Here is a 24,615-nt window from a genome sequence, read left to right on the forward strand (position 1 = left end):
TTCCTTCCTTCCTTCCTTCCTTCCTTCCTTCCTTCCTTCCTTCCTTCCTTCCTTCCTTCCTTCCTTCCCTCGTTCCTTCCTTCCTTCCCTCGTTCCTTCCTTCCTTCCTTTAATGTTTATTTACTTATTTTTGAGAGAGAGTGAACATGAGGGGGAGAGACAGAGAAGGAGACAGAATCCAAGTCAGGCAGGCTCCAGGCTCTGAGCTGTCAACACAGAGCCCAACACAAGGCTTGAACCCACAAACCGTGAGATCATGACCTGAGACGAAGTCAGTCGCTTAAATCACTGAGCCACCAAGGAGCCCCGAAAGACATTTTCAACAAACTACCTTTATTAAAGGATAAATTGTATCTGTTTTAAACTTCTTGAAACATTAAAACTTACTTACTCACGAGTGCCTGGGTGGCTCAGTTGTTAAACATCTGACTTCGGCTCAGGTCATGATCTCACAGTTTGTGAGCTTGAGTCCCACCCACATGGGGTGAGCACAAGCCCCCCTCTGGGCGAGCCCTACTTCTCTCTCTTCCCCTCCCTCTGCCATCTGGGATTCTCTTTCTCTCTCTCTGCCCCCCGTTCACTCCCCCCCACCCCCGCTCTCTCTCAAAAAAATAAAAATAAAAATAAAGCAAACAAACAAAAAACTTACTCGTGAATATCACTTCTATCTTTATGGAAGTACTTATCAATCATTACTGGGTTAACATAGTACACATTTAAGATTTAGAGGAAAAATGGATGTAAGTTAGCCACCATGACAATTTAAAAAGTGACAAAAGAGATAAATCCGACCAAGTGAGAGAAGAGATAAATCCAACCCAAGGGCCTGCCGTGGAACAATAAAAATGGACTACTACAAAAGCTAAGGCATAATCCAATGAGGCATTTTGTTTCGGCATTTCCTATATCTTCTTTCACCTACTACGTAGAACATTCTGTGAAGTAGCAGTGTTACAAGTGGATGAGCTTGGCCAGGAAGAGTTGTAAAGACTAAGAAGAGGATGGAATATCAACGCTCAAGAAAAATCCTTAAGAAAGAAGTTTAAATGAAAACAAACGGCCAGAAGTGTGCAAGAAAGCACAAAGAGAGAGAAAGGAAAGGTGGTGCCTGGTTGGCTCGGTTGGCAGAGCACGCGAATCTTGACCTCAGGGTCATGAGTTCAAGCCCCGTGTTGGGTGTAGAGATTATTCAAACACATACTAAATAGAGGTGCCTGGGTGGTTCAGTTGGTTGAGTGTCTGACTCTTAGTTTTGGCTCAGATCATGATCCCAGGGTGGTGGGGTCAAGCTCTGTGTCAGGCTCCATGCTGAGTGTGGAGCTTGCTTAAGAGTCTCTCTCCCCTTCTGCCCAACCCCTGCTCACACACATGCTTTCTCTCTAAAATAACTAGCTAACTAACTAACTAACTAACAAACTAGCTAACTAACTAACTTACTTACTTTTAAAAAGAGAGAAAGGGCAGAAGCCACTAGATACAAAATTGGATCAATAGTGACCAGTCCACTCTAGAAGCTTGGGCTGATGTGAGAACTGGTAAGTCTTAGTAAATACACTGAGCATTTTAAATGCATTAGTACATTTAATCCTCACAACTACCCCATGACGTGTGAGATTATTATATCTAAATTATATAATAAAAAGCTAAGGCCCAACTCTGGACAGCTATCCAGGAGCAGAGCTGAGGTTTTACTTCACATCTGTTCATCTCCAAAGCCTACTTTTATCACTTGCCGTAGACTTCTTGTCAGCACTAGGCAAAGTAGTCAATTTACCTGTTCCTACACTAAATTCTTAAAAAATAACCAGCACTCAAAAGGAGTAACCCCCACACAATAACTATTATATTAGCATAACTAAATAATGGGTAATTTCCCTTCATTTTCTAAACTTTTAGAAAGGTTACAATATTTTATTATTAAAAAAAAAAATCACTCAGAACGAACTGGAGCAAATCGCTGTTAAGCAGCATCACTACCGGGAGAGAGAAGAAATCTATAAAAAATCCAGTCCTATTTACCTTATCACTTTGTACTATGCTGGCCACGGGAATTATAAAGAGAAAGTTGCTAAAAAATGGCATATGAAAGACACAGGATCTTTGCTTATTGGTAACCATGTCAAATGTCCCCTCTCCTTATCACATCAATTGCATTATCTGAAAGAATAAAGAATGCTTGAGGGAGGTCAGAATGGCAGACTGAGAACTTATGTCCACATGACATTCTTTACAAGGTCCCACTGAAATGACAGAAAAGACAGATATGGACAAGAATAGAGCTCTAACGGTGCTAGAAAACAAGAAAGTGTGTTAACAGCATATCAGAAAGTTTGCACAAATCCTGAAAGACAGAAAGCAGATGGGATCTGATTGGTGGAAACTGGCAGCACCCCAAGGGCCTTTATTGACAAAATACAAAGCACCACAGCGAGGAGACTTTGGGGACATCATCTGAGCAATTAATCAGGACCTTCATTCAAAAGAGCTGGATCAGCCAGCCTCTTTCCTGTCCCTATGATGCCCACGAAGTTATTAAGAGCAGAGGGTTCTGACCCTTGGCAAATACCCAAGAAATAATCTACCGGCAAGTAGAGGCATTTCTTATATCACTACTTTTATGTGTGTTCCCGAGTAGTTCACAATCCAGGAAACCATCCAAAACTCCTCGACAAACAGGGCTTAAGAAGAAAAACTGGATTATGGGCAGACTACTTAAACCCGGTGGAACTTTCTAGTCCAACTACTAGCAAAAACAACCCTAATATAAACAGGGCTACAGTTAAGTATCTAATGGCAGAGTAGCCTTAAACCCCAGGGCTCTCCATCTAGAGGGGCTTTGTTTCCAATAGACACCATTATAATCATAATATAAAATCTGAATCAAGCTGTAGGCTTCCTTAATCCACTGTCAAAGACTGGAAGAAGAGTCTTCACAGCTTTTCCAACTACCCTTGCAGGGTGCTATCAAGGTTAACCAAGCAGAAAGCATAAAGGTTTCTGAAGACACTAAAGCAGTCATGACTTACACTAAAGGAAAACACTGCTGTAGATTTCTCAACTTCACATTCTGAGATTTTTCTTTGTATAAGTCTCTGTATTGCTAAAGCTCTCACTTTAAATGTGAGAAGGCTTACCCCTTATAGATTCAATATTTTAAACTATATGGGAATATTGTTTCTACACCAACACAATTTCAACATTATGCCAGTAAGAGTCCCCATATTACCAAGGTCATGTATAGGACAAGTCACTTCACAGAAACACAGGTTCTAGAACAGAAGGTAGGTGACTTAACTGGCAAAGGACCTCTGCTGGAGGTTGTAGCCTTAAGAAGTGCAGAGGCACAGCATCTGACACGGTCAGACAAGCACATCACATCCCCTTCTCACCCCACCCAGTCAAGTACACGTAAGCTCTTTACCAGCCAAGGAACCCAGCGTTTGCTTTGACAATTTTAGCGGGGTCTGAAAATTGCCTGTTTCTTCTACGTTCCAGGTCCAAACACTTTCAGGCACCCCAAAGGAGGGCTGCCTCTGATACTTCCTTCTCACCTATGCCCTTTCATAAAGAGATGCCTTGGGGAAGCAGGTAAATACACCTACAGAGGGACACCATGCCAACTCCCATCTGGTCCTTCCTGCATACATATAAATCAAGGCTCCCCAAATATTTGAGGATTTATGAGAGAAATGGAACAAAATAAACAGAACATTTAGTCATGGGGGATAATTCAACGGAAGAGGGTTTTTTAAAATTGTTTAAATGTTCATTTATTTTGAGGGGGGTGAGGGGCAGAGGGAGGGAGAGAAAGAGAATCCCAAGCAGACTGAGTTATTAGTATACAGACGGACATGGGGATTGATCCCACAAACTGTGAGATCACGACCTGGGCCGAAATCAAGAGTCAGACGCTTAACTGACTGAATCACCCAGGTGCCCCAGTTTTTAAATTTTGAAATAATACTCTCAGAGACAGAGAAAGTATTATATTCATGGACTAAGAACAGGCTGCTATTAAAACACTGCACACGAAATTTTAATATGAATGCTGAAATAAACAATTAAAATAAGCTAGGTTAAGAGAACAGTCTCTGTAAATTTCATAGCAGAAGACATCATTTCAGTTTTAGAACTACCAATACATTCCTGATATTTAACACAGTACTTAGTACATACCAAGCATTTTATAACTGCTTGATAAATGAACTAATGAGTAAGTAAATGAATGAGATGAATGAATTAAGGGTGTGTGTGAGGGAAAATATGATAGAATTTCTTGAGTCAGCGGCAAAAGAGAGAGAAAGAAAATAATTCAAGAAAGAATAGGAAAAAAATCTCCCAAGTTGAAGGAAGACATGAGTGTTTTTGGCCCACTGAGTATGCAGGAAAAAGGACACACTAGAAATGTTTTAATAAATTTTCAGAAAACCAAAGATAAACAGAAAATTGTAAAAGCTTCCAGAGACTGGAAAAAAAAAAGTTGAAGAAATGGAGATTTAAAGGAACGGAAATTGAATTCTCATAAACACTGATAAAGCAATAGAACAACGTGCCTTCATAGCTCTTGGGAAAATAGTTTTGAAGCTAGAATTTCATACTGAAACTAGCAATCAGGAATATGGACAAAATTAAGACATTTTCAGACATGCAGAAATTCAGAAACTTTACCACCCACACATGTAAAATCAAGGTTCTTCACCAAATGAAAAGGGAATACAACAAAAAGAAGGAACTGAGATACAAGGGGCAGGTGCATATGAAGAAGCCCAAAATGGAGAAAGAGACGGACATACACACATCAGAGACACACACACAGGGAATTCACTCATCATTTCCCTGGGGATATGATGACACAGGATTTCTTTGTGTGTGTGTCTTCTCACGCTATCCTACTTGAACCAACTTAAAACTGCTATGCAGGGATTGGTGGAGGGTAAAATTTTTGGATCAACTTACAAGCAAAGCTTAGAAGACAATTACACCGACAGAAGAGAAAACAATAAATGCAAACAAATCTGAAATAGAAAAACTTTTTTTATTTTTTAAAATGTTTTTTTAACATTTATTTATTTTTGAGAGAGAGAGAGAGAGCGCGCAGGGGAGAGGCAGAGAGGGAGACACAGAATCTGAAGCAGGCTCCAGGCTCCGAGCTGTCTGCACAGAGCCCAACCTGGGGCTCGAACTCACAAACCGTGAGATCATGACCTAATCCAAAGTCCGACGCTTAACCGACTGAGCCACCCAAGGGTGCCCCTTGAAATAGAAAAACTTTTAAAAGGAATGAGGAGTCAGAAAAAGGTAGCATTCTAACTCTGTAATCTTTCAGAGGGGGAAATACTCTGTAAAGTTAATCAGAAACAGTAACTGAACTTTATAAAGTTCACTAATGGCAAAACTTAAATAATATAACAAAATTGGGGGTTCAAGGATGGAAGTAACAGTGCATTCAAAAATATTCATCTTTTAGGTAAGGAAGTAAATACATATGGCTTGAACTCAAACATTTTTTCATTGAAAGTTATAAGGATAACTGTTCCAAGAGTGAAAAGCAGACACTGCAAAGAAGTTAGCGTCTATACTTCTACGCAAGCATCTCTGGGAGGCAGTGGGGAAAGTCAGCGGTGCTTTTAGCCCCAAAGCAAACATGCAGCAGGATGGGAACCACAGGGGAGCTGTCAGCATTCACAGAGGGGTACGTACACTGAATGAGCCAGGAACTATAATGTGAGGAGGAAAAGGGCAGATGGGTGCCAGTGAGTAGTCACTCTAGCATCTCATTTTGTCTACTGACAAAATGACTTACTGATTCATCTAAAAATAAAGATATAAAGAGGAACTATGTTTCATTTTATTTTATCCTATTTCTGAGCAGTAAAGTCTCTACAAGTCCCTGGCAAAACTGAACAGAAAACAACATTTTCAGGCACTGTTTAAATAAAGTCACTTGTGTTCCTTAACGCAAAACTCTACATAAACAAGGTTCTGAGGGCAGCAAAGCCAGCGAATACCCACAAGGATGCTTGAGGCTGCACGAATCAGTGCCAAGAAATCCCAAGAAAGAAGAGCATTTGGGAGAACCTCATCGGGTGCAACTGTTTGTTGCTTCATTCATTGCTATATTCCCAGTGCCTGGCACCCAGTAGGTGTTCAAATATTCCTTGAATGAATAAACACAAATCTACTGTTCTTGGTAGATAGGTACAGGGAAAACACAGAGCTGAGCAATGGATTCTGCTGATTCAGATGATCCAAGGATTCTCTCACGAAAAGCTTAACTGAACTTCCATATAGAGATGAAGATAATACAGTAAACTGAAACCAAGAGGTCTTTAAAGAAATAACATTTGGCATGAAATTTCCATAGATAGCCACAAAACTTATGAGAGAGCGATCTGTCTGAAACTGAGTATTTTCCTGATTCCCACCCTACCCCCATTGCAACAGCTAAGGTCCTTCTTAAAGTGCTTTTATGAACCAGTCTCTTAAAATGATCACTATACCTGACTGAGCTAGCAGGAGACAGACCCAGTTATTCAACGATTTCTTTCCATGGTATTCTAAACTAAATGCCACAGAAGCTTCCAGTGTCTTCAGGATGGTGGATAGGCATACTTCTACCAAACACAGCAGAAGCAATTACACAAATCAAACAGCCTATGAGCTCCAGTAAACAATCTAACATATTTTTAATTGGGGGCAGGGGAGGTTAGGTGTTTCTAATTAAAGGCCCAGGGGGACCCTTATTCTGATGTGCCCCTTTTCCTTCATAGCAGGGAAAAATGGGGGGTAAAAAGCCCCCAATAAATCTGATAAAGTATAAGGAATAAATCTTGAGAAAAGGGCTGGCAACCAGACAGTTTCTACCTCATGGCCCAGTCAGTGACATGAATAAGGTCTCCGCACTTCTTCAGGCGCTAGAAGAGTGCCTTCGGGATGGTGCAGGCAACTCTTAAGTCAAAACCCTAGTCCTGAAAATAGGGTTTTAAGAGGCCACTTTCTTCCTATGTTTAGCCTGAAAGTCAGATATTAGTATGTTTTAAGATTTGAAAACTCAAGAGAGAGGAGGTTTGGTCTGATTGTGAAAGCCTTAAAGCTACAGAACTCAAGCCAGAAACGGTGGGGATTATAGGACACTTAATTCTACTGTGGCCGAGGAAAACCAAACTAGGATTAGAAAAGGATTATTCTAGAAGAAGGACAAGACCTGACTGCAAGCTTCAGTTACTTAATAGAACACTTGAAGAAAGAAGTATTCCTGTGAACCAGAACCAAAGCCATAGAAAACCAGAAGCAGAAGTCTCATTCGCTACAAGTCTGACTGTCTGGTTTATAGAAATCTAATAACAGACGAGCTCTATCTAGGAAGAATCCAAAGAGACACAAAAAAAGTTCACAGGATGGCTTTGAGGCTGCTGGATGATAGTCACTAGAACAAAGCGGTAACTAAGATGTCCCAAGCCCAAAAGATCTTCGACAATACATCTGGCAGCAAGGCCTCATACTTGTGTGGACATCAAGGGAGCAGTGCCTATGCAAGATTCAAAGACAGCACAAAGGCAGTGCAGGAAAGCAGTAGAGGGAAACATGGTTTCAAAAAGAATGTCAGGAAAAAAATCACCCCCCCCTCGCCACCAAAATGACATTGTACAAAAACAGGCATTTTCCAACTATTCCTATTGTACGCTTCCATCTATATGCCATTCTTTACTTTCCAAAAACAGGTCATGTCCACAGTCTCCTACCATTGTGAAATACTTCACATAATGGAAACCACTGGGAAGTATCTTAGTGGTACTGCATCTGCTGGACCTGTTACAATTTTCCAGGGTTGGAGTGGTGATAACTATTCATGTGAGTATGTGAGGTTTAACCCCTTAAGTTATATATTTTAGGTGCCCCCTTATAAACGTGAAAAATTTTTAAGACCTTTCTTTGAAAAGGTGACATGCAGAAAGAGGTGAGCAACTAGTTAATAGATTCTCATATGCGTTCGCCAAATTGGAGCTCCAAGTAATTGGGAAGTCCAGCACAAGAAAAGGTCACCCCAGAAAAATCTCACTCTTCAAGAAGGCTCTGACAATAAAGAAAGAATGAGATTTTAATCACTGAAGCTAATTACATAGAAGACTAAATCACAAGAAGAGTTATTTAAGTGTCTTAAATACAATAAAAAGTAATTAACAGGAAGCGCCATCTTGACAGCTTCATGTCACAAACCAGGCCTAAAAGGCTCAGCTAATTCCCAGCCCGGGAGCCGGGGAATGAGAAACAACTCGAAGTTTGATCTTTTTATTTTTTATTTAAACTGTTTTGATTAACAGATAACAACTCTTGCCAACTCTACAGTGACGTTAATCAAGAAAAAAATGTTAATCTATTAGAGGAATGATGAACCTCGTTTCCATTGATTCTCTAGAGGGCAAGAGACGGGAGCAGAAGACTGTCACACCAGAGGTGCCTCACAGAGATCCTCTGACTCAACCTCCTCTCATACACCAAAAAGCAAAAGAGAAGGACTAGACCGAACCCTGTTGAGGATACAGACAATTCACACACTTTAGCATGTGAAATACACTTAAAAATCTGCTTTGAAATAACTGAGAGCAACTCCATCTCATCTGCCTCCTTCTCATTACCCTACGATCAGCAGCTTGAGAGAAGCTCTTCCACAGCCAGAGCCCAGCTGATCTCTTGAATAACAGGAAAGCCTCTAGATGTTAAGAAAGCCCACATGTAGGTGTATAAGCCTACAGAGGATAATTCTACATTGTTACAAGTTTGAACAAAGACTGTCTTTCCCAGACAGCATTACTACAGGAGCTCCCCTAACCTTCCCTGAACTGACCCACAAATTCTAGGATTTCAGCTGATGCCAAACAGAATGACTGAGGACCACTCAGACACCTGTGCACTTCTGTCCCAACCTGTTGAGCCATTTGTTTCTGTCTGCAAAACTATATATACTGGTTATGCTTGTTATTTTTAATTATGTACTTCATCAAATATTTTGTTAATTGAAATATGAGTACACAAAAAACATGTGTTTATGAAAACAGCTGAATACTTTGAAAAGGTTCAATAAGATGAACGGCTTTAAAATGGTTGCAAAATAAATGAGGGGGATGTAAATCACAAAAATCTAGGGTTTGATAATCAGTGTTTTCAAGCACTCCTTTTTTATTAATGTTTATTTATTTTTGAGAGAGAGAGTGCAAGCAGGGAAGGGGCACACAGAGAGGGAGACACAGGATCTGAAGCAGGCTCCAGGCTCTCAGCTGTCAGCACAGAGCCCAATGTGGGGCTCGAACTCGTGAACTGCGAGATCATGACCTGAGCCAAAGTCGAACGCCTGACCTACTGAGCCACCCAGGCACCCCTCAAGTACTCCTTCTAAAGAGGAAACTGTGCAATTTTTCATGTTATCAAATAGTTGATCTACTCTTCCCATGTATCAAAGATTCAGAAATATATGCACATTTTAATGTTTAAAATGAAATGAAAGTATTTTAGATTAAAAAAAAAAATTCCTTCTCAGGGCACTTGGGTGGCTCAGTTGGTTAAGTGTCACTCTCTTAATTTTGACTCAGGTCATCATCTCATGGTTGGTGAGATCGAGCTCCACATTGAGCTCTGCACTGACAGTGTGGAGCCTACTTGGGATTCTCTCCCTCTCTCCCTGCCCCTCCCCTGCTCATGCCTTATGTATCAAAATAAATAAATAAACTTAAAAAAAAAATCCCTTCTCTAGCCAATGTTTTTGAATAGTTAACCATTACACTCAGAAGACTGTTAGTATACCTAAATTCTGAATAGAAGCTGAGTATTTGAACATTATTATTTATTCATACAACTTTTGTACAGTTTTATTTGGATTGACTGCCAAAGTACAGAAAATTCAGAAAAATAATAAAACACAATCAAGGCAAAGGGAAAATAAAGAGAAGCTATGAGTACGACTGAAACATAAAAAGTGTAAGAAGCATTAATGTTCATTTTCCAGACATGACCTATCTTTAAGCAATGATGTCCCAATAACCAAACAAAAAATGAAAACTATCTAATATAACTTTTCCAGTACTGATTACGTAACAACAAACTCAGGGCTCAACAGAAATAAGTGTCCCAGGTAATGAGACATCTAAGTATTCCTGTTATGCTTCATAAAGGGAAACTCTGCAATACAATAAATAATTCAAAAATTTATTGAAACTCCTACCATATGTTGAATACTAAGACTACAAAAGGGAATGTAAATGACAAAAATCCCTATCTTCAGGGAGCTTACTGTCTAGTGAGAGTTTCTCTCCAAAGTATCAGTAAATCTCAGTTATTTCCCCTGAATGCACATCAGTAACTGCTTCACAAAGTCTACTCAGTAGAAACAACTCTATAAAGTAACTCATAATGCTTCCCAGGCACCCTGCTTAGGGTGATCTTATCCAAGGAGACAATTAAGGGACCCAGAAGAATCGACACACTGGTCAATACTTTGGTAAATCATACAAAAATAGTACTTTTTATATTCCCGTTACAAGAACTGAGAGGTAAAGTCAAGGTTATCATCTCTGCCAAGAACCTGAAGTACAGACAATCTTTCCTGTCAATTAAGACCAATCAACTTGTGGGGGCACCTGGGTGGCTCAGTCAGTTGAGTGTCTGACCTGGGCTCAGGTCATGATCTCACAGATGGTGAGTTCAAGCCCCACATCAGGCTCTCCGCTGTCAGCATGGAGCCTGCTTCCAATTCTCTGTCCCCTCCTCTCTCTGCCCTCCCCAACCTGTGCGCGTGCGCATGCTTTCTCTCTCCCTCAAAAAATAAACTTAAAAAAAAGAAAGAAAAAAAAAGACAATCAACCTGTGTTGACCAACCAAATCGAAAAAAAGGCTGATAACTTCTTACGAAGGCTTAATTACAGACCAAAACCTTGGCTAGAACAGTCACTTAGCCTTTGCAGAGAGGCATGTTAGCCTGAAGGAGTAATCTCCAACAAAGTCAAGATCAACACAGTTGAAACCTCAAGGTGTCCTGGCATGGAGCATGCCCATAATACCCTACTATGGAATTTTTAAACTAGCTGTTTCAAACTGTCCTGTATTAAAAAAAAATCCCCATAACACACTCAGAATATGTAAATTTTTGAGAGAGAGTGCATGCACATGGAGGGGCAGAGGCAGAGAGAGAATCTTAAGCAGGCTCCACAACAGCAAAGAGCCTGACACAAGGCTCGATCTCTTGACCCTGAGATGACGACCTGAGTCAAAATCAAGAATCAGACGCTTAACTGACAGAGCCACCACCCAGGCATCCCCAGAATATGTAATATTTAAGCAGTGTAAATTTACTTTAAAAATACACCTCAGGGGCGCCTGGGTGGCGCAGTCGGTTAAGCGTCCGACTTCAGCCAGGTCACGATCTCGCGGTCCGTGAGTTCGAGCCCCGCGTTGGGCTCTGGGCTGATGGCTCAGAGCCTGGAGCCTGTTTCCGATTCTGTGTCTCCCTCTCTCTCTGCCCCTCCCCCGTTCATGCTCTGTCTCTCTCTGTCCCAAAAATAAATAAACGTTGAAAAAAAAAAATAAAAATAAAAAACATAAAAATACACCTCAGTGGTAACTAAATGAAATAATCCACTTTAATGGATTGCTAAAATGAATGGAAACCATCTACCAAAAATAAAGGTGTGCATTTCTACAGCAGTGATGCTGTTGTTTTTACCAGTAATTAGATAATAAGAGCTGTTATCTACTGAGGTGATTCCTCGTGACAGTTAAAATTTTAACATATAAGAATACTAACTTTCCAGCTCTCCATAGTAGAGTAGCATGCACGTAACTCCTAAGAAGTGGTGACAAAGTGGCAATAATCATTACTGCAAGTTAAATAGGCATAAAAATGACCAAACTATGTCCTAGTCTCTCCCATTTCAAAATCATCTTATTTGTCAAGATTCTGCTAACAAAACATGTCACTGGTGATGGTGTTAAGGTAATGACAACAAAATCCTATACTGAGTTCCTCTCCACGAAGTCTCTGATGGTTGTGTGAACAGTAATGTTTACATAAATACAGGAGTGATAACAATGGCTAAAAAATAGTTATTTTCAAGCGTGACAGCACGAATGAGCAGAGAAGGCTCCTATTTGGTAGGAGAGTTTCTAGAAGGTAAATTAGCTACGAGGTCCTCTCTTTCAGAAGAATGCTGTGGCTTAGAGGTGTTTCTCCTAATGGGCTCCATTGTACTTTCAATAAGACAATCCCTGTTTTGAGAAGAAACCTATTCTTTTCTTCTCCTCCACTATACCCCCGTAAAAGAGAAGAAAAATACCAGTTTGGTAACAAACAGCATTTAAGATTGTTAACTAGAGATGGAAACAATTATCATGCTGGTGTATTTTATGCAGAGTAAGAATTACTACTGGGGACTGACTGTTTTAATATTTATTGTGCAAGCATGGCCCAGCAGGCTGCAGGCTTCCTTCTTCCCCCATCAGATACCTCCCTTTAAAAACTGTTCATCAACCAAGTTCCCAAGAGACTCTGGAATATAACAGGATACAGCCAGCACAGAAGAGAAAGAAAGTCCCCATCATCTACTGATTACAGACATCTGTATAAAGAAAATGCCCAATGAACTCTTCTTTTTCTTCTTCTTCCCCTCTCCACCCCCCTTTTCTGGTCCATAATTGAACTTCCTAAACTAATGTGCAGATAATTTTTCTACCTAATGTCAGATAGTACCTAGGGCCTGACTGACACTCAATAAATGGCATTATTAATAGTAATAATATATGCTACATAGTGCCAAGCACACAGAGCCCAATAAATCTTAAATGACAATAATGAAAGAATATGATTAGCTAATGAATGATTATAAAATGCTTTGCAAATGTAAAGTGCTACACAGACATAACAATTATAAACCACTGTATTAAGAGCAACAGAAAGGAAATGAGGGAGGATAGGAAGGAGACACTTAAATGAGCACAACTCGTAGCTGTGGTTGAGCCCCTGCCAGTTACAACACTCACATTCCTCCAATGGTAACGGTGGCACATGTCCGCTCTGAAAAGGCAGGCACCGTCTCTGTGGCTGGGCTGGCTGGTCTAATGTAGTCCACAGTCACATTGACCTGAAAATAGAGAAGCAAGGGAGTTAAGGTTGAGAGTTTGCAACACAGCTCACTAGCAGTCAGGTGGGCCTGCCTAGTTGTCAAGGATCACCTCACTCAGTTTTTCTGGGATTAACATTTTAAAAAATAACAATTAAAAGATAGCTGAACCACAGGCTGGGAGAAAATATCTGCAAAAGTCTTTATATGACAGAGGACTGTGAAACAAGATATGCAAAGAAGTCTTAAAATTCAACAGTGAGAAAATGGAACAACCTGATTTAAAAATGGGCCTAAGACCTGGATATCTCACCAAAGACCTTCAGAAGGCAACGATGCTCTACATCACCTATCACTCGGGGAATACAAATCACAACACTGAAGAGCTAGAGCTACATCAGGACTGCCAAAATCCGAACACTGACAACAAATGCTGGTGTGGCTGTGGAGGAGCAGAAGTTCTCATTCATGGTTAATGGGGATGCGAAACAGCACAGCTACTCTGAAAGGCAGTTTGGTGGTTTCTCACAAAACTAAACATATTTTACCATATGTTCCAACTATCACATGCCTTGGTATTTAGCCAAATAAGCTGCAACTTATGTTCATGCAAAAACCTGCATAAGCATGTTTATAGCATCTTTACTCATAACTGCCAAAATTTGGAAGCAACTAAGGTGTCCTTCAGTAGATGAATATATAAATTAACTGTGGTACATCCAGATAAAGGAGTATTATTCAGCACTAAAAAGAAAGGAGCTATCATGGTATGAAAAGACATAGCGGAATCTTACATGCATATTACTAAGAGAAAGAAGCTAACCTGAAAAAAGCTACATATCATATGGTTCCAACTATGTGACATTCTGGAAAAGGCAAAATGATAAAGACAGTGAGATCAGAGGTTGCCAGGGGATAGAGGGAAGAGACAGGGAAAAACAGGAAAGGCACAAGGGGATTTTTAGGGCAGTGAAACTATTCTGCATCATACAATAATGATAGATACATACCATTATACCTTTCTCAAAATCCATGGAATGTAGAATACTGAGAGTGAACCCTAAAGTTAAAATACGGTCTTTAGGTGATGATGTATCAATGTAGGTTCATCAGTGGTAACAAATGTACCACTGTGGTGGGGGATAATGATAGTGGGGAAGGCTGTGTAGAGGTAGGGCATATATGGGAACGCTCTGTACCTTCTATTTTGCTACGAACTTAAAATTGCTCTAAAAATTAAAAAAAAAAAAAAAAAAAAAAAGGTTAATACCAAAAGAGAAAGTCAAATGGCAAAACATTTAAGGTCCCACGGAAGTTACACTTGACAGAGAAGAGGTTGGCCATATTCCTGCAGGACTCCTAGATAAATTATGTAAAACAGTTCTTTAACCTTTTCAACACCCCTGATGATCTGCTTTTTTCTAAATATGAAATGTCTCTACAGAAAAACTGCACATAATTTCAGCCTACCTAACTACTCTAGAACCCAGTTAAGAAACATTAAGGAGAACAAACAAGATGACAATCACACGGATGCTTGGGACTGGTATCACTGCATGTAAATAAAATGACACAGCTAACTACACTCAGTACCAAGAGCTGCAGTTAGGAAGTTTTGAGGGGGAAGGCTTGAAGGGACCAGAAAATTTTTTTAATTTTGAAAAAAAGATATGCATACAAACAGTTTAGGGTGGCCCCACATTCCATCCGACACCTCTACCTTCAGCCGGGCATGGCACATAAGACCACAATGTCAGGACCCAACAGGGAGCTGGGAGCGCCAGTGGAGGCAGGTGCAGAAGGTGAGGACAATGGCTTCGGGGAAGCAGAAATATGCTGCCATTAACTCCACCTTGGACCAGATCCAACTCCTGTCTGGACCACCTGGAGGAGAAGGACCACCTCCACAGCTGCCTCCAGAAGCTACCTGAGTCCATCTGGCAGACACGCCCTGAGTTCCAGACACAACTCGGGTAGGCTCCTAGCAATGTCAGTCCCTCGGCCCTGGGAGCCCCCACCCAAACCCAGCCCTGCCTCCTCGGACTAAGCTCTGGCCTGGGCACTCACCACCTGGCTTAGTTATTCCTTTAAGGGCTTTCAGGCCCGCTGGTGGGTCTACCTGCCTGAGCCACTCCCCACCACCTGACATCCCTTCCTGGGGTCAGGTGTGGGCCTGCTACCCACATGCCTTGCCTGCCTGCCTGACCAATTCCAGGGCACTCCCCACTCTGTCCAGGCCAGGTCTTGAGTGTCCTCATTAAATGAGTCTCCAACACCAAAAAAGTGAACAAACACAACAAAGAGATTAGGAAGCTAGGAACCTAAAATGAGAAAGTTGTTTAATCCTAATATACAATATATGGATACAGACATACCGAGCAATGATCTTTCTTTATGAAAACTTTTAAGAAGAAGACAAGTATGTGGTGTCCTTTAACAAACATACAGGGTCTGGCTTATAGAATTAAGATATATACCTGGTTTTGGCCATGGCCAAGATTTATACATCTGCACTGAAAATACATTGGATCAAGCATCCTGAAGTCACCCTCACAGTCAGAAAGTCCAGAATCTTGTTTTCTAACCATGTCTTTAGTTCTCACTGATCAGCTTGAAGACAGCATATTGCATAGACCTCAAGTTCAGCTCAGTGCTGGTGAGCACCATTAAAATCCTTTCAATCTGTCTGTTCCTCAAAAACTCATTTTAAAAATGAATACGGAAATTTTGAAAAGGACAGCTGCCTCAAAATTCGGACTGTCAGATCACTCACTTGAATGCTCCATCTAATAACGGTTTAAAAGCAACAGGGAGCCCTACTGGAGAGAAAGCCAATTAAGGGCTGAAGGTAAGGTAAATCTTTCTTATGAGAAGTGCTGTCATAATACAACAACAGAGACAAGAAGAAGATATATAGAAGACTCCTAAAGTCAGTTGTATACACTGGAATTACTTCTAGGTCTCATCAACTTGTCGAAAGCTAAAGAGACAGGTAAATGTGAGGGATATGATCAGACGGGGGCAGGGCAGGATGGGTTCTAACAACTAGTACCTCCAACAAAGAGGGTTTTTTTTTGTTTTTTGTTTTTCCCAACAAAGAGGTTTTAATAGTTTCCCTGTATGCAGCTGGTGAGAGTTAATACAGGCCAAGGAATGAGAGGGGCTACAAAAATTCATCCAGAAGGCCATATGAGTAATGCTGATGATGTTGGGGGAGGGGGGTGATGGTAATGATAATAAACAAAAACGAACACCTGACCATCTTCCAATTCAGAAGGCCAAAAGGCACCCTATCCCAAAAACAGTCTTTCAGGAAAATTAAGTGGGAAGACCAAAGAAAACTTTAATCCTCAATAACCTAAAGAATTAATAATTATATTCATCTCCCAATTTTTTCCTTTATCTAGAAAAAGAACTGAAAATACGAGATTAAAGAGCTCATTGGGGAGGCAACATTATTAAAGTAAATCTCAAATACAAATGAAGCCCTGAGAACAGCCCACAGCCAGACACATACCTGCAGGCAGCTATGACAAACCAAGATTTAAAGTCAATGTGTAATTAGCATTTATGTCCCTCTCCTGTGGATACCGAGATCTATTTCTCTACCTTGGAGCCATCTCTAGATACTCATCACTGACTTGTCAATCACTTGAAAAAGAGCCACAATTTCAACAGTTTCAATTAAAATTGTAAATCTTAGCAAGGTCTTTAACTGAATAAAAGATAACCTGAGTTTTGTGCTTGTGGGTTGAGTACATACGGAATGGCAGGAGTTAAAAAGTAGTGGGTTAATGCAGACAGGTTCCTCATTTTTCAAGCAAAGGTACTCCTAAAATGTTTAGTATGCAAGTATTTTACATGTTCCTAACACAAAGGGCCTGATCTCTGATCTTGGAGCAATGACTCCAAGGAGCCCTAGGCTCTTGCTTGGTTCTCTTATAAAAGAGTCCATCCCATCTTTGGGTCTCCCTTTTTCACCTGGAAAATTAAACCACTGGGTTAGAACTCTAGAGTATCACTCAACTCTCGGATTTCAAAAGATAACTTAGCCAGTTATGGTGTATACTATGGTGTTTTCTTGGACCTTTGTAATTCCTACCTTACCTTTACTACAGTAAACTGGAACACATAGATTGTAAGCTCCAGGAGAAGGCAGGCCATGCCTTTTACTATAACTGTTGTTACAGGGCCTGTACAGTGGCTGGAGGGTATACTGTAAACAAATATCTGTTGTGTGAATGGATATATGTAGTCAGGAGCCCTTTCAGACATAAAATTCTAAAAAACACCTTTGAAATGAGCAGGTTCAGTTTTGAGGACCACTTTGTCAAGTTGTTGACCTTTCTGGGGTTTTATATAACAAATTGCCTAGGTGGCTCAGTCGGTTAAGTGTTCGACTTCGGCTCAAGTCATGATCTCATGGTTTGTGGGTTCGAGCCCCGCATCTGGCTCTGTGCTGACAACTCAGAGCCTGGGGCCTGCTTTGTATTCTGTGCCCCCTCTTTCTCTCTGCTTCTTCCCCACTCGTGCTCTTTCGCCCCCTCTCAAAAATAAACATTAAAAAAAATTTTTTTTAATCAAAAAACAAAACAGGGGGGAGAAGAGTATTTTGAAATCGGGATGAAGCTTTAATCACAGCCCCTCCTCTAACACGTTAAGTAAGCAAAATACATGTAGTTTTCCATATTATTGGTTTCTCAAAGATGTTTTCAAAGAAAAGCAGGTAATCTAATTTGATTCATCCTTAGTCCATTAGATTGTGGAATTTTCCTTCAAAGGAATTTCAAGGACCTTTCAGAGGAATGAAGATGAAAACTTAAGACCAAATTTAAATCACAATCTTATAAAGTATGGAAGTAATTTAGTTCAACAGAATAGCTTTGGGCCACACCTAAAGAATTGAGGATCTATGGATGCGTATTCTTCATACATCTGATCTCTAAAAAAATCAAATTACCAAAGACCTTCACAGGCCTTATGATGGTGATAATGAAATGACAAAATGACAAAAGCTGAACTATGTATAAAGGATAAAGAAGGGAGAAAAACAACTGCATATCTACAACATTTCGAGGTCACAGCCTGAGTTTAGTATTAATATAAGGCTGTTATATAAGGCTCTTTTGCATAATTACCATATAATCCCGCCCACTATTCCACACAGCCAATCATAAATTCACAAAGAGCCATAATAAATACCCTGCCTCTGGAAATAAGCTCTTAAATGACCCATCACTCTCATGACAGAATTTCCAGGTAGTTATGAAAAGCTTCTATGAACCCCAGAAAAGACACTATCATCATCTGGGCAAGTCCAGCTGATGCACTTGGGAGAGAAAAGTAAGTAGAACACTATTTTATACAGCTTAAATAGGAGCATGGACTCTGGAGTCACCAGGCTGCAAAGGTTTGGTTCCCAGCAATTCTACATAAGAGCTGTGTGAGTTAAGATAAGTTACCTAACTTCTCTGTGCTTCAGTTTAACATGGATAACTCTGCCTACCTCACAGTTACAGGAAGAAATGCATTCGTATACACAAGGCATTTAGAACACGGCCGGATTCCGAGTAAGCTCTATGTGTCAGTTATTTTCAGATAAACACGTACTGATTTTCTTAGAGGAGAGCCTGGCACAAAGTAAGTGCTAAATAAGTGTATGTGAGATAAATAAATACATGAATACATACATATATGCATAAATAAGATGCATGTTGACTGAAATCATTAGACTACTGAAATCATTAGGTAGAAAGGCTCAATTAAATATACTTTTCTCCTTAAGGAGCCACAGCAAACAAGAATATGTACTTCATACATATTCATCCCAACTTAGAGATAAGTAGGGCTTATTTTAAAGAATGATACACTATTTTGTATTTACTTACACATTTTCCGGATTAATTTTGCAGGTACCAGTTATTGGAGATTTTATTTACCAAAGATAATTAAAGCAGAGTGTGGGGAATAATCTCAATTAATTAATAGGTTAACTAGAAGTATTTTGAGAGGATACTCCTTGCCTTACTAAATTAGGAAGACAATGAACACAGAGATCAGTCTCCCTTTGCTCTGTATAAAACAGGACCTTCCACAACACTCATCAATATTTATATATTCTTAATCTTCTTTCCCTGCTAAAAACCACCTTATGTATTTATTGTAAAAATCTGATACACATATATTTTTAATTCTGAAACAAATTTAAATCACCCATTCACCTCAATATAGGATGAGCTTCAAAACAAATTGCTAAGGAGTCTCTAGGTCCTGCTTCTGGGCATGCTCTCGGCCTCCCCCCACTATCCCACCCCCAACCCCCAGCCAAGCTACTCAGAGACAAGTGCTTGTGGAGCCACTCAATCCTCATAAGAGGACATCAAACTAACCTCGTCCTAGACAGCACGAGGTCACAAAAAAAACAGTGAATCACAAATGAGAGCAACATATACACGTTCACATTTTCTAGTTAGCAACATCGGAAAAAGGAAAAATAGATGAAATTATTTTTAATATTTAACTAACACTGTACAAAACATCCTATCAACAAATAACCAATATGAAAAAGATATTGATACTATTTTCTTTCTTTGATATGAAGTCTTTGGAATCTGCTGTGTATTTTGCAGGTCCAGCACATCTCAATCAGGACCAGGTCCATTCAAGTGCTCGAGAGCCACCCAAGGCTCTTAAGTCGCCACACGGGACTGTGTGAGCCTATACTCTCCCTGAAGGCACAGCAGTCTTAAAGAGGCTATGGCCTCGTTCCTCTATTATATAATCCTACCTTTTGTGATTCTTTCTCAATTTTCTCCTGTGAGCTTGTTATATTTTATGAATCCCTGTAAACACTCTTAAACCAAATACGAACAAACATGGCATGAAAAACCAGATATAAAAATAAAATGTTTATCCTTTGTTTTCTTTTAAAACTGTTACCCGACTAAACTAGAAAGCTTTAGAACTTTCAGTTCCTAAAAAAAATTTCAGGTGGGAGGATAAATTTGTAGAAAGGAAAAAAAAATCCTTTAATTTATGACTATCATTGTGAAATCTGTTCTGTATTTGATGAGGGTACTTTCCAGCAACTTCTATCAATTCAATGGCTGAATTTTATCCTTGATTTGCTCACATAATTCTAGAATTCTTTGCCCTAAGAGGTTGGAATTTATTCTAATGGATGGATGGTGCCTAGAAACTCAGGTTAAGGCAATAATCTACTTTTGTGATTAGTATTTCTGCTGAGTATTGATTACTAGTAAGAAAATGATCACTTGGTAGGTGAGAACTATTTATTTTTATAACCACAATAAAAAGGCTGAAATTTAGGTCTCATTAGGACATCACTGAGCTCTGATCTCTCTTAAAACAATTTTTACAAAAGGCCAAACTGGGAAACCTAAACAATTTACAGACATAATGACAAAAAATTATACATCTACACTGCAAAGATAAGGAAACAACAACCCTCCCTTCCTACCTCTCCAATCCAGCCTAGATGTACTGTGTAACACCCCCCCCCTTTGAAATCACTGTAATTAGGTGTTAAGGCTGGTTGTTTATTCACATACATTCACGTGGCTCTCCTCCATCTACAATTACTCTTCCCAACTCCCCCCCCCCCCCAAACACCCAGAGTTAGAACTATTGTGAGCATATTCCATTTTCATCAATGGAATGTTAACCTACAGTGCTTACAAACCTCTGTAAGCACAGAGTTGAGGAGCATTCTTATTTGATGTATTTCTGACAAAATGAACTCCTTACCCCCTACCACCTTGCTGGATGGGCAGATGCTTTTATCTATTCTGAGAGGAAAGGTAGAAATCCAGCTTAATACAGGGCCTGTGGAGAGGCTGAGAGTCTCTCCCGACATCAGGCATTCATTTAAGTGGACATCACTGCTTCCTGATAAACATTTAGTTTGGCAAATATTTAATTAAAAGCATACACAGGCATGAGATCCACATGTACATGTGAAAACAATACATATAAGGACCCATTAGAGACTGGCAAAGATTACTAGAAGTAGTGATAACAACTTGACAACCATAGTATTAAAATGGTCTCAAAATATTCCTTAGTTTATGTGTGAGGTAAATAATGGGCACATATAAAAATCAGGAAAGTACATTTTGACAACTGAAAGTATTTCAAGTAAAACTGATGAGGATCACAAAGAAAAACAGAGAGACCACTATATGAATCGCACAGCTGCTAGTATTTTCATTAATCCTCTGAATCTTCAGTCCTTACAAGCAGGCAATATATGTAAAAAGTATAATCAGTGTTTGCGCAAACGCTCCATCCTCTTACTCATTACCGTATCATCATATAACTCACCCCCATACCTAACTATGATGCCATCATATCCCTAACAAAGAACGCTAGGGCCCTAGAAGCAATACTGGAAACTGAACCTCGTGTCTCCGTATGGCTCTTCTCACTCCCCATCAGAGCTACCATCTCCCACTGCTTTCGTCTGGAGGATGGAAGTCATGTGAGGGTCTTTTTCCTCCCCTGCACAAGCATCAGTCACAGGCATTGGTGTCCAAAATTTCCAAGGTCGGCAGCAGTCAGGGAAAATTAAATCATTTTGTCCAGAATTCTCCCTGGAGGAGTTCCAGCCACACAAGCATCACAAATATACAGAGATATGTATGCCTTTGTGTAGAATACACACAGTGTCACTCAGTCTTTAAAACAAGAGCAGTACTAAAACCGAGAGGCTCAGGGATATGAAGAAAGAGGATTTGCTTAATGGCATCTGAGAAGAATTACTGGGGGAAAAGAGGATATTAGTAAGACATGGATAAAAACAAAAGGTTACATTTTCTCTGCAAATATACGCCAGTCAATGAAGAAAATGTCTCCACTCACCAAAAGGCCGAACTGGAGAACCTAAGCAATAAAAGTGGAGGCTAACGTGTTCACTCTGTCAAGCCTTCCAATAAATCCCTATTGCTCTGGAGGTTGGGTGTTGCTTGGGTGAGCAAAGCCAGTACAGAAAAGCCATCCTGCGTTCACTACAGTTCAAAGCACACCCGTTTCTCCGGCATACCCATGAGCTGGCATTTAGAAGTCACTCAGACAAAGGGAAGACATATTCAGGCAAATTAACTAAAGCCCAAAGTTAGAATGGTGAATTGGACTAAAAGAAGCAAGTCATGACCTCCAAGGAGAATTATGAAGAAAAATATAATAATTCTTAAGGAATGCCTGCCAATGGCACAAAGAAAAATAGCCAAAGGATCCAGCTCTTCCGTATTTATATAAATTATTCTTGGTTTTGATGCTAAGAAAAGATTCCAAGATAGAAGTTAACATTCTAGGTCTTTTTCCTTTAGACACACCACCCTCTCCCTGTATTTCACAGAGAAAATAGAGGCCTACTAAATGAAACAAAGTTTCTTGATCAAAGGCACAGCGTGCACAGAGCAATAACAACTAAGGTCAATGCCCGAAACTACACACACAGTGATCAGAGACCATCTCGCATGGCGTCTGTGTCCACCTCCAAATTCATGTCTCTCGATTTGTATTGTAGCCACTGTTAAACAAAACAGTTTATATGCACACAGCCAACTCCCCAGCCCACAAACACAAATACATATTTAGAAACCAGGTGAACATAACAATGAATGATAAACCTAGGTTAAATGCATCATTTGCACACCTGACAGCCTAAATTCACGAAGCTAAGCTCTAGGCAGCTGTATAGACAAAGAAACCTCTGAGACTTCTATTTCCTCAGTCTCCACTGCTAACGTATCAAGAGACACGAAGGAGAAATATTGCTCAGGTGCCTCAAAAAATTAAAAACAGAATTACCATAAGAACCAGCAGTTCTACTTCCGGGTATATTCAATCAAAAAGAATTCAAAGCAGGGTCTCAGAGATATTTTTTTTTTTTTTTTTTTTTTTTTTTTAATTTTTTTTTTCCCCAACATTTATTTATTTTTGGGACAGAGAGAGACAGAGCATGAACGGGGGAGGGGCAGAGAGAGAGGGAGACACAGAATCGGAAACAGGCTCCAGGCTCTGGGCTGATGGCTCAGAGCCTGACGCGGGGCTCGAACTCCCGGACCGCGAGATCGTGACCTGGCTGAAGTCGGACGCTTAACCGACTGCGCCACCCAGGCGCCCCTCAGAGATATTTCTATCCCATGTTCACAGCAGCATTATTCACAATAACCAAAAAGCGGAAGCAACCAAAATGTCCACTGACGACTGACTGGATAAACGAAATGTGGTATATACGTACAATGGGATATTATTCAGCCTTAAAAAGGAAGGGAATTCTGACACATGCTATTATTACTTGGAGGAACCTCAAGGACATTATACTAAGTGAAAAAAGCCAGTCACAGAAGAAATATTGTATGGTTCCATTTAAATGGGATACCTAGAGTAGTCAAACTCAAAGAAACAAAGTAGAATGGTGGTTGCTAGGTCTAGAGGCAGAAGGGGATGGGGAGGTGTTGTTAAATGGGTACACAGTTTCAGCTTTGCATGATGAAAAGGTTCTGGAGTTTGGTAGTATTGAGTATTGTCATGCAACCAAACAGTACACTTAAAAATGGTTACAATGATAAATTTTTTGTAATGTGCATTTTACCACAATTAAATGCGTATGGGGGGGGGAGGGGGTTTAGGATTTTCTACTCAAACGCATTCCATTAGACCGTAACTTAGCAGCATAAGCCAGGCAAAGGTCAGACAACTCCTATCTCAGACCTAGCTAACTCCAGAATCTCATTTCACATTCCCAGAAAACAGATGTTTACCCAAAGGCAATAATAATGAGAAGTTGTGTCCAATAATCCATTTAAATAAAGGAGAAGTCTCAGGTAGTCATGGATGACAAATTATTCCATGCTTCTTAGGACATAAAATACCTTTATGTATTTTCCTATTTTCTAAAAAGAAGAGCCAATTCAAGCTGCATGTCTAGGTACCACAAGTCTAACTAAATGTTACCTGCTTCACCATTTCTCAGAGGCAGTCACAGAGTAAGACAGAGTAATCTACAGCTCATTGACTTCCTATAAAATTGTCAAATAATTTTGGATGTGTTGTGCTTGGACACATTTCCTCCAGGAGGAATAGACCTCCCTTGGAGAACTGTCAAGTGTACATCCAGACTTTCAGGGAATTTTCAATGTGCCCCACCACAATTTTTCTACCTCTGTCTAGTTCACTGGCTGAATCTAATCACTATTGCCCACGCTTTTATCTAATGAATCTTCAATTTTCATGTGCTTCACTAACCGGTATTTTCCAACTACTGGCAGAAACCTAAATTGGTATATAACATCTTTGGAGGTCAAACTGACAACTGTACTAACACGTATTACAGAGATGTCCTTTGACCCAGCAATTCCACTTTTCGCAATTTAGTCTACAGTAACAAAGATGTATATACAAGTGCTCTGTCCTTTACATTCATGGTAGTTTAAGCACAAACACATACTTAAAAGTTATGATCTAACCCTCACAGCAGCCCATC

At 40.0% G+C, this 24,615-nt stretch overlaps 1 protein-coding gene and 1 pseudogene across 1 annotated transcript in view; one reads left to right on the forward strand and one right to left on the reverse strand.

Annotated features, from left to right (window-relative positions):
- SND1 (staphylococcal nuclease and tudor domain containing 1) overlaps positions 1–24,615 on the reverse strand; it is a 426,272-nt gene that overhangs the window by 220,600 nt on the left and 181,057 nt on the right. The window contains exon 12 of the mRNA XM_040472057.1: positions 13,027–13,127. Within this exon, the coding sequence (XP_040327991.1) occupies positions 13,027–13,127 (101 nt within the window). The remainder of the gene's footprint in view (positions 1–13,026; positions 13,128–24,615) is intronic.
- Positions 14,857–15,185, forward strand: LOC121028946 (UPF0184 protein C9orf16-like; annotated as a pseudogene).

The sequence above is a fragment of the Herpailurus yagouaroundi genome, unplaced genomic scaffold (genome assembly GCF_014898765.1).
Source record: "Herpailurus yagouaroundi ecotype Mexico unplaced genomic scaffold, PumYag 100, whole genome shotgun sequence".
NCBI lineage: Eukaryota > Metazoa > Chordata > Mammalia > Carnivora > Felidae > Herpailurus > Herpailurus yagouaroundi.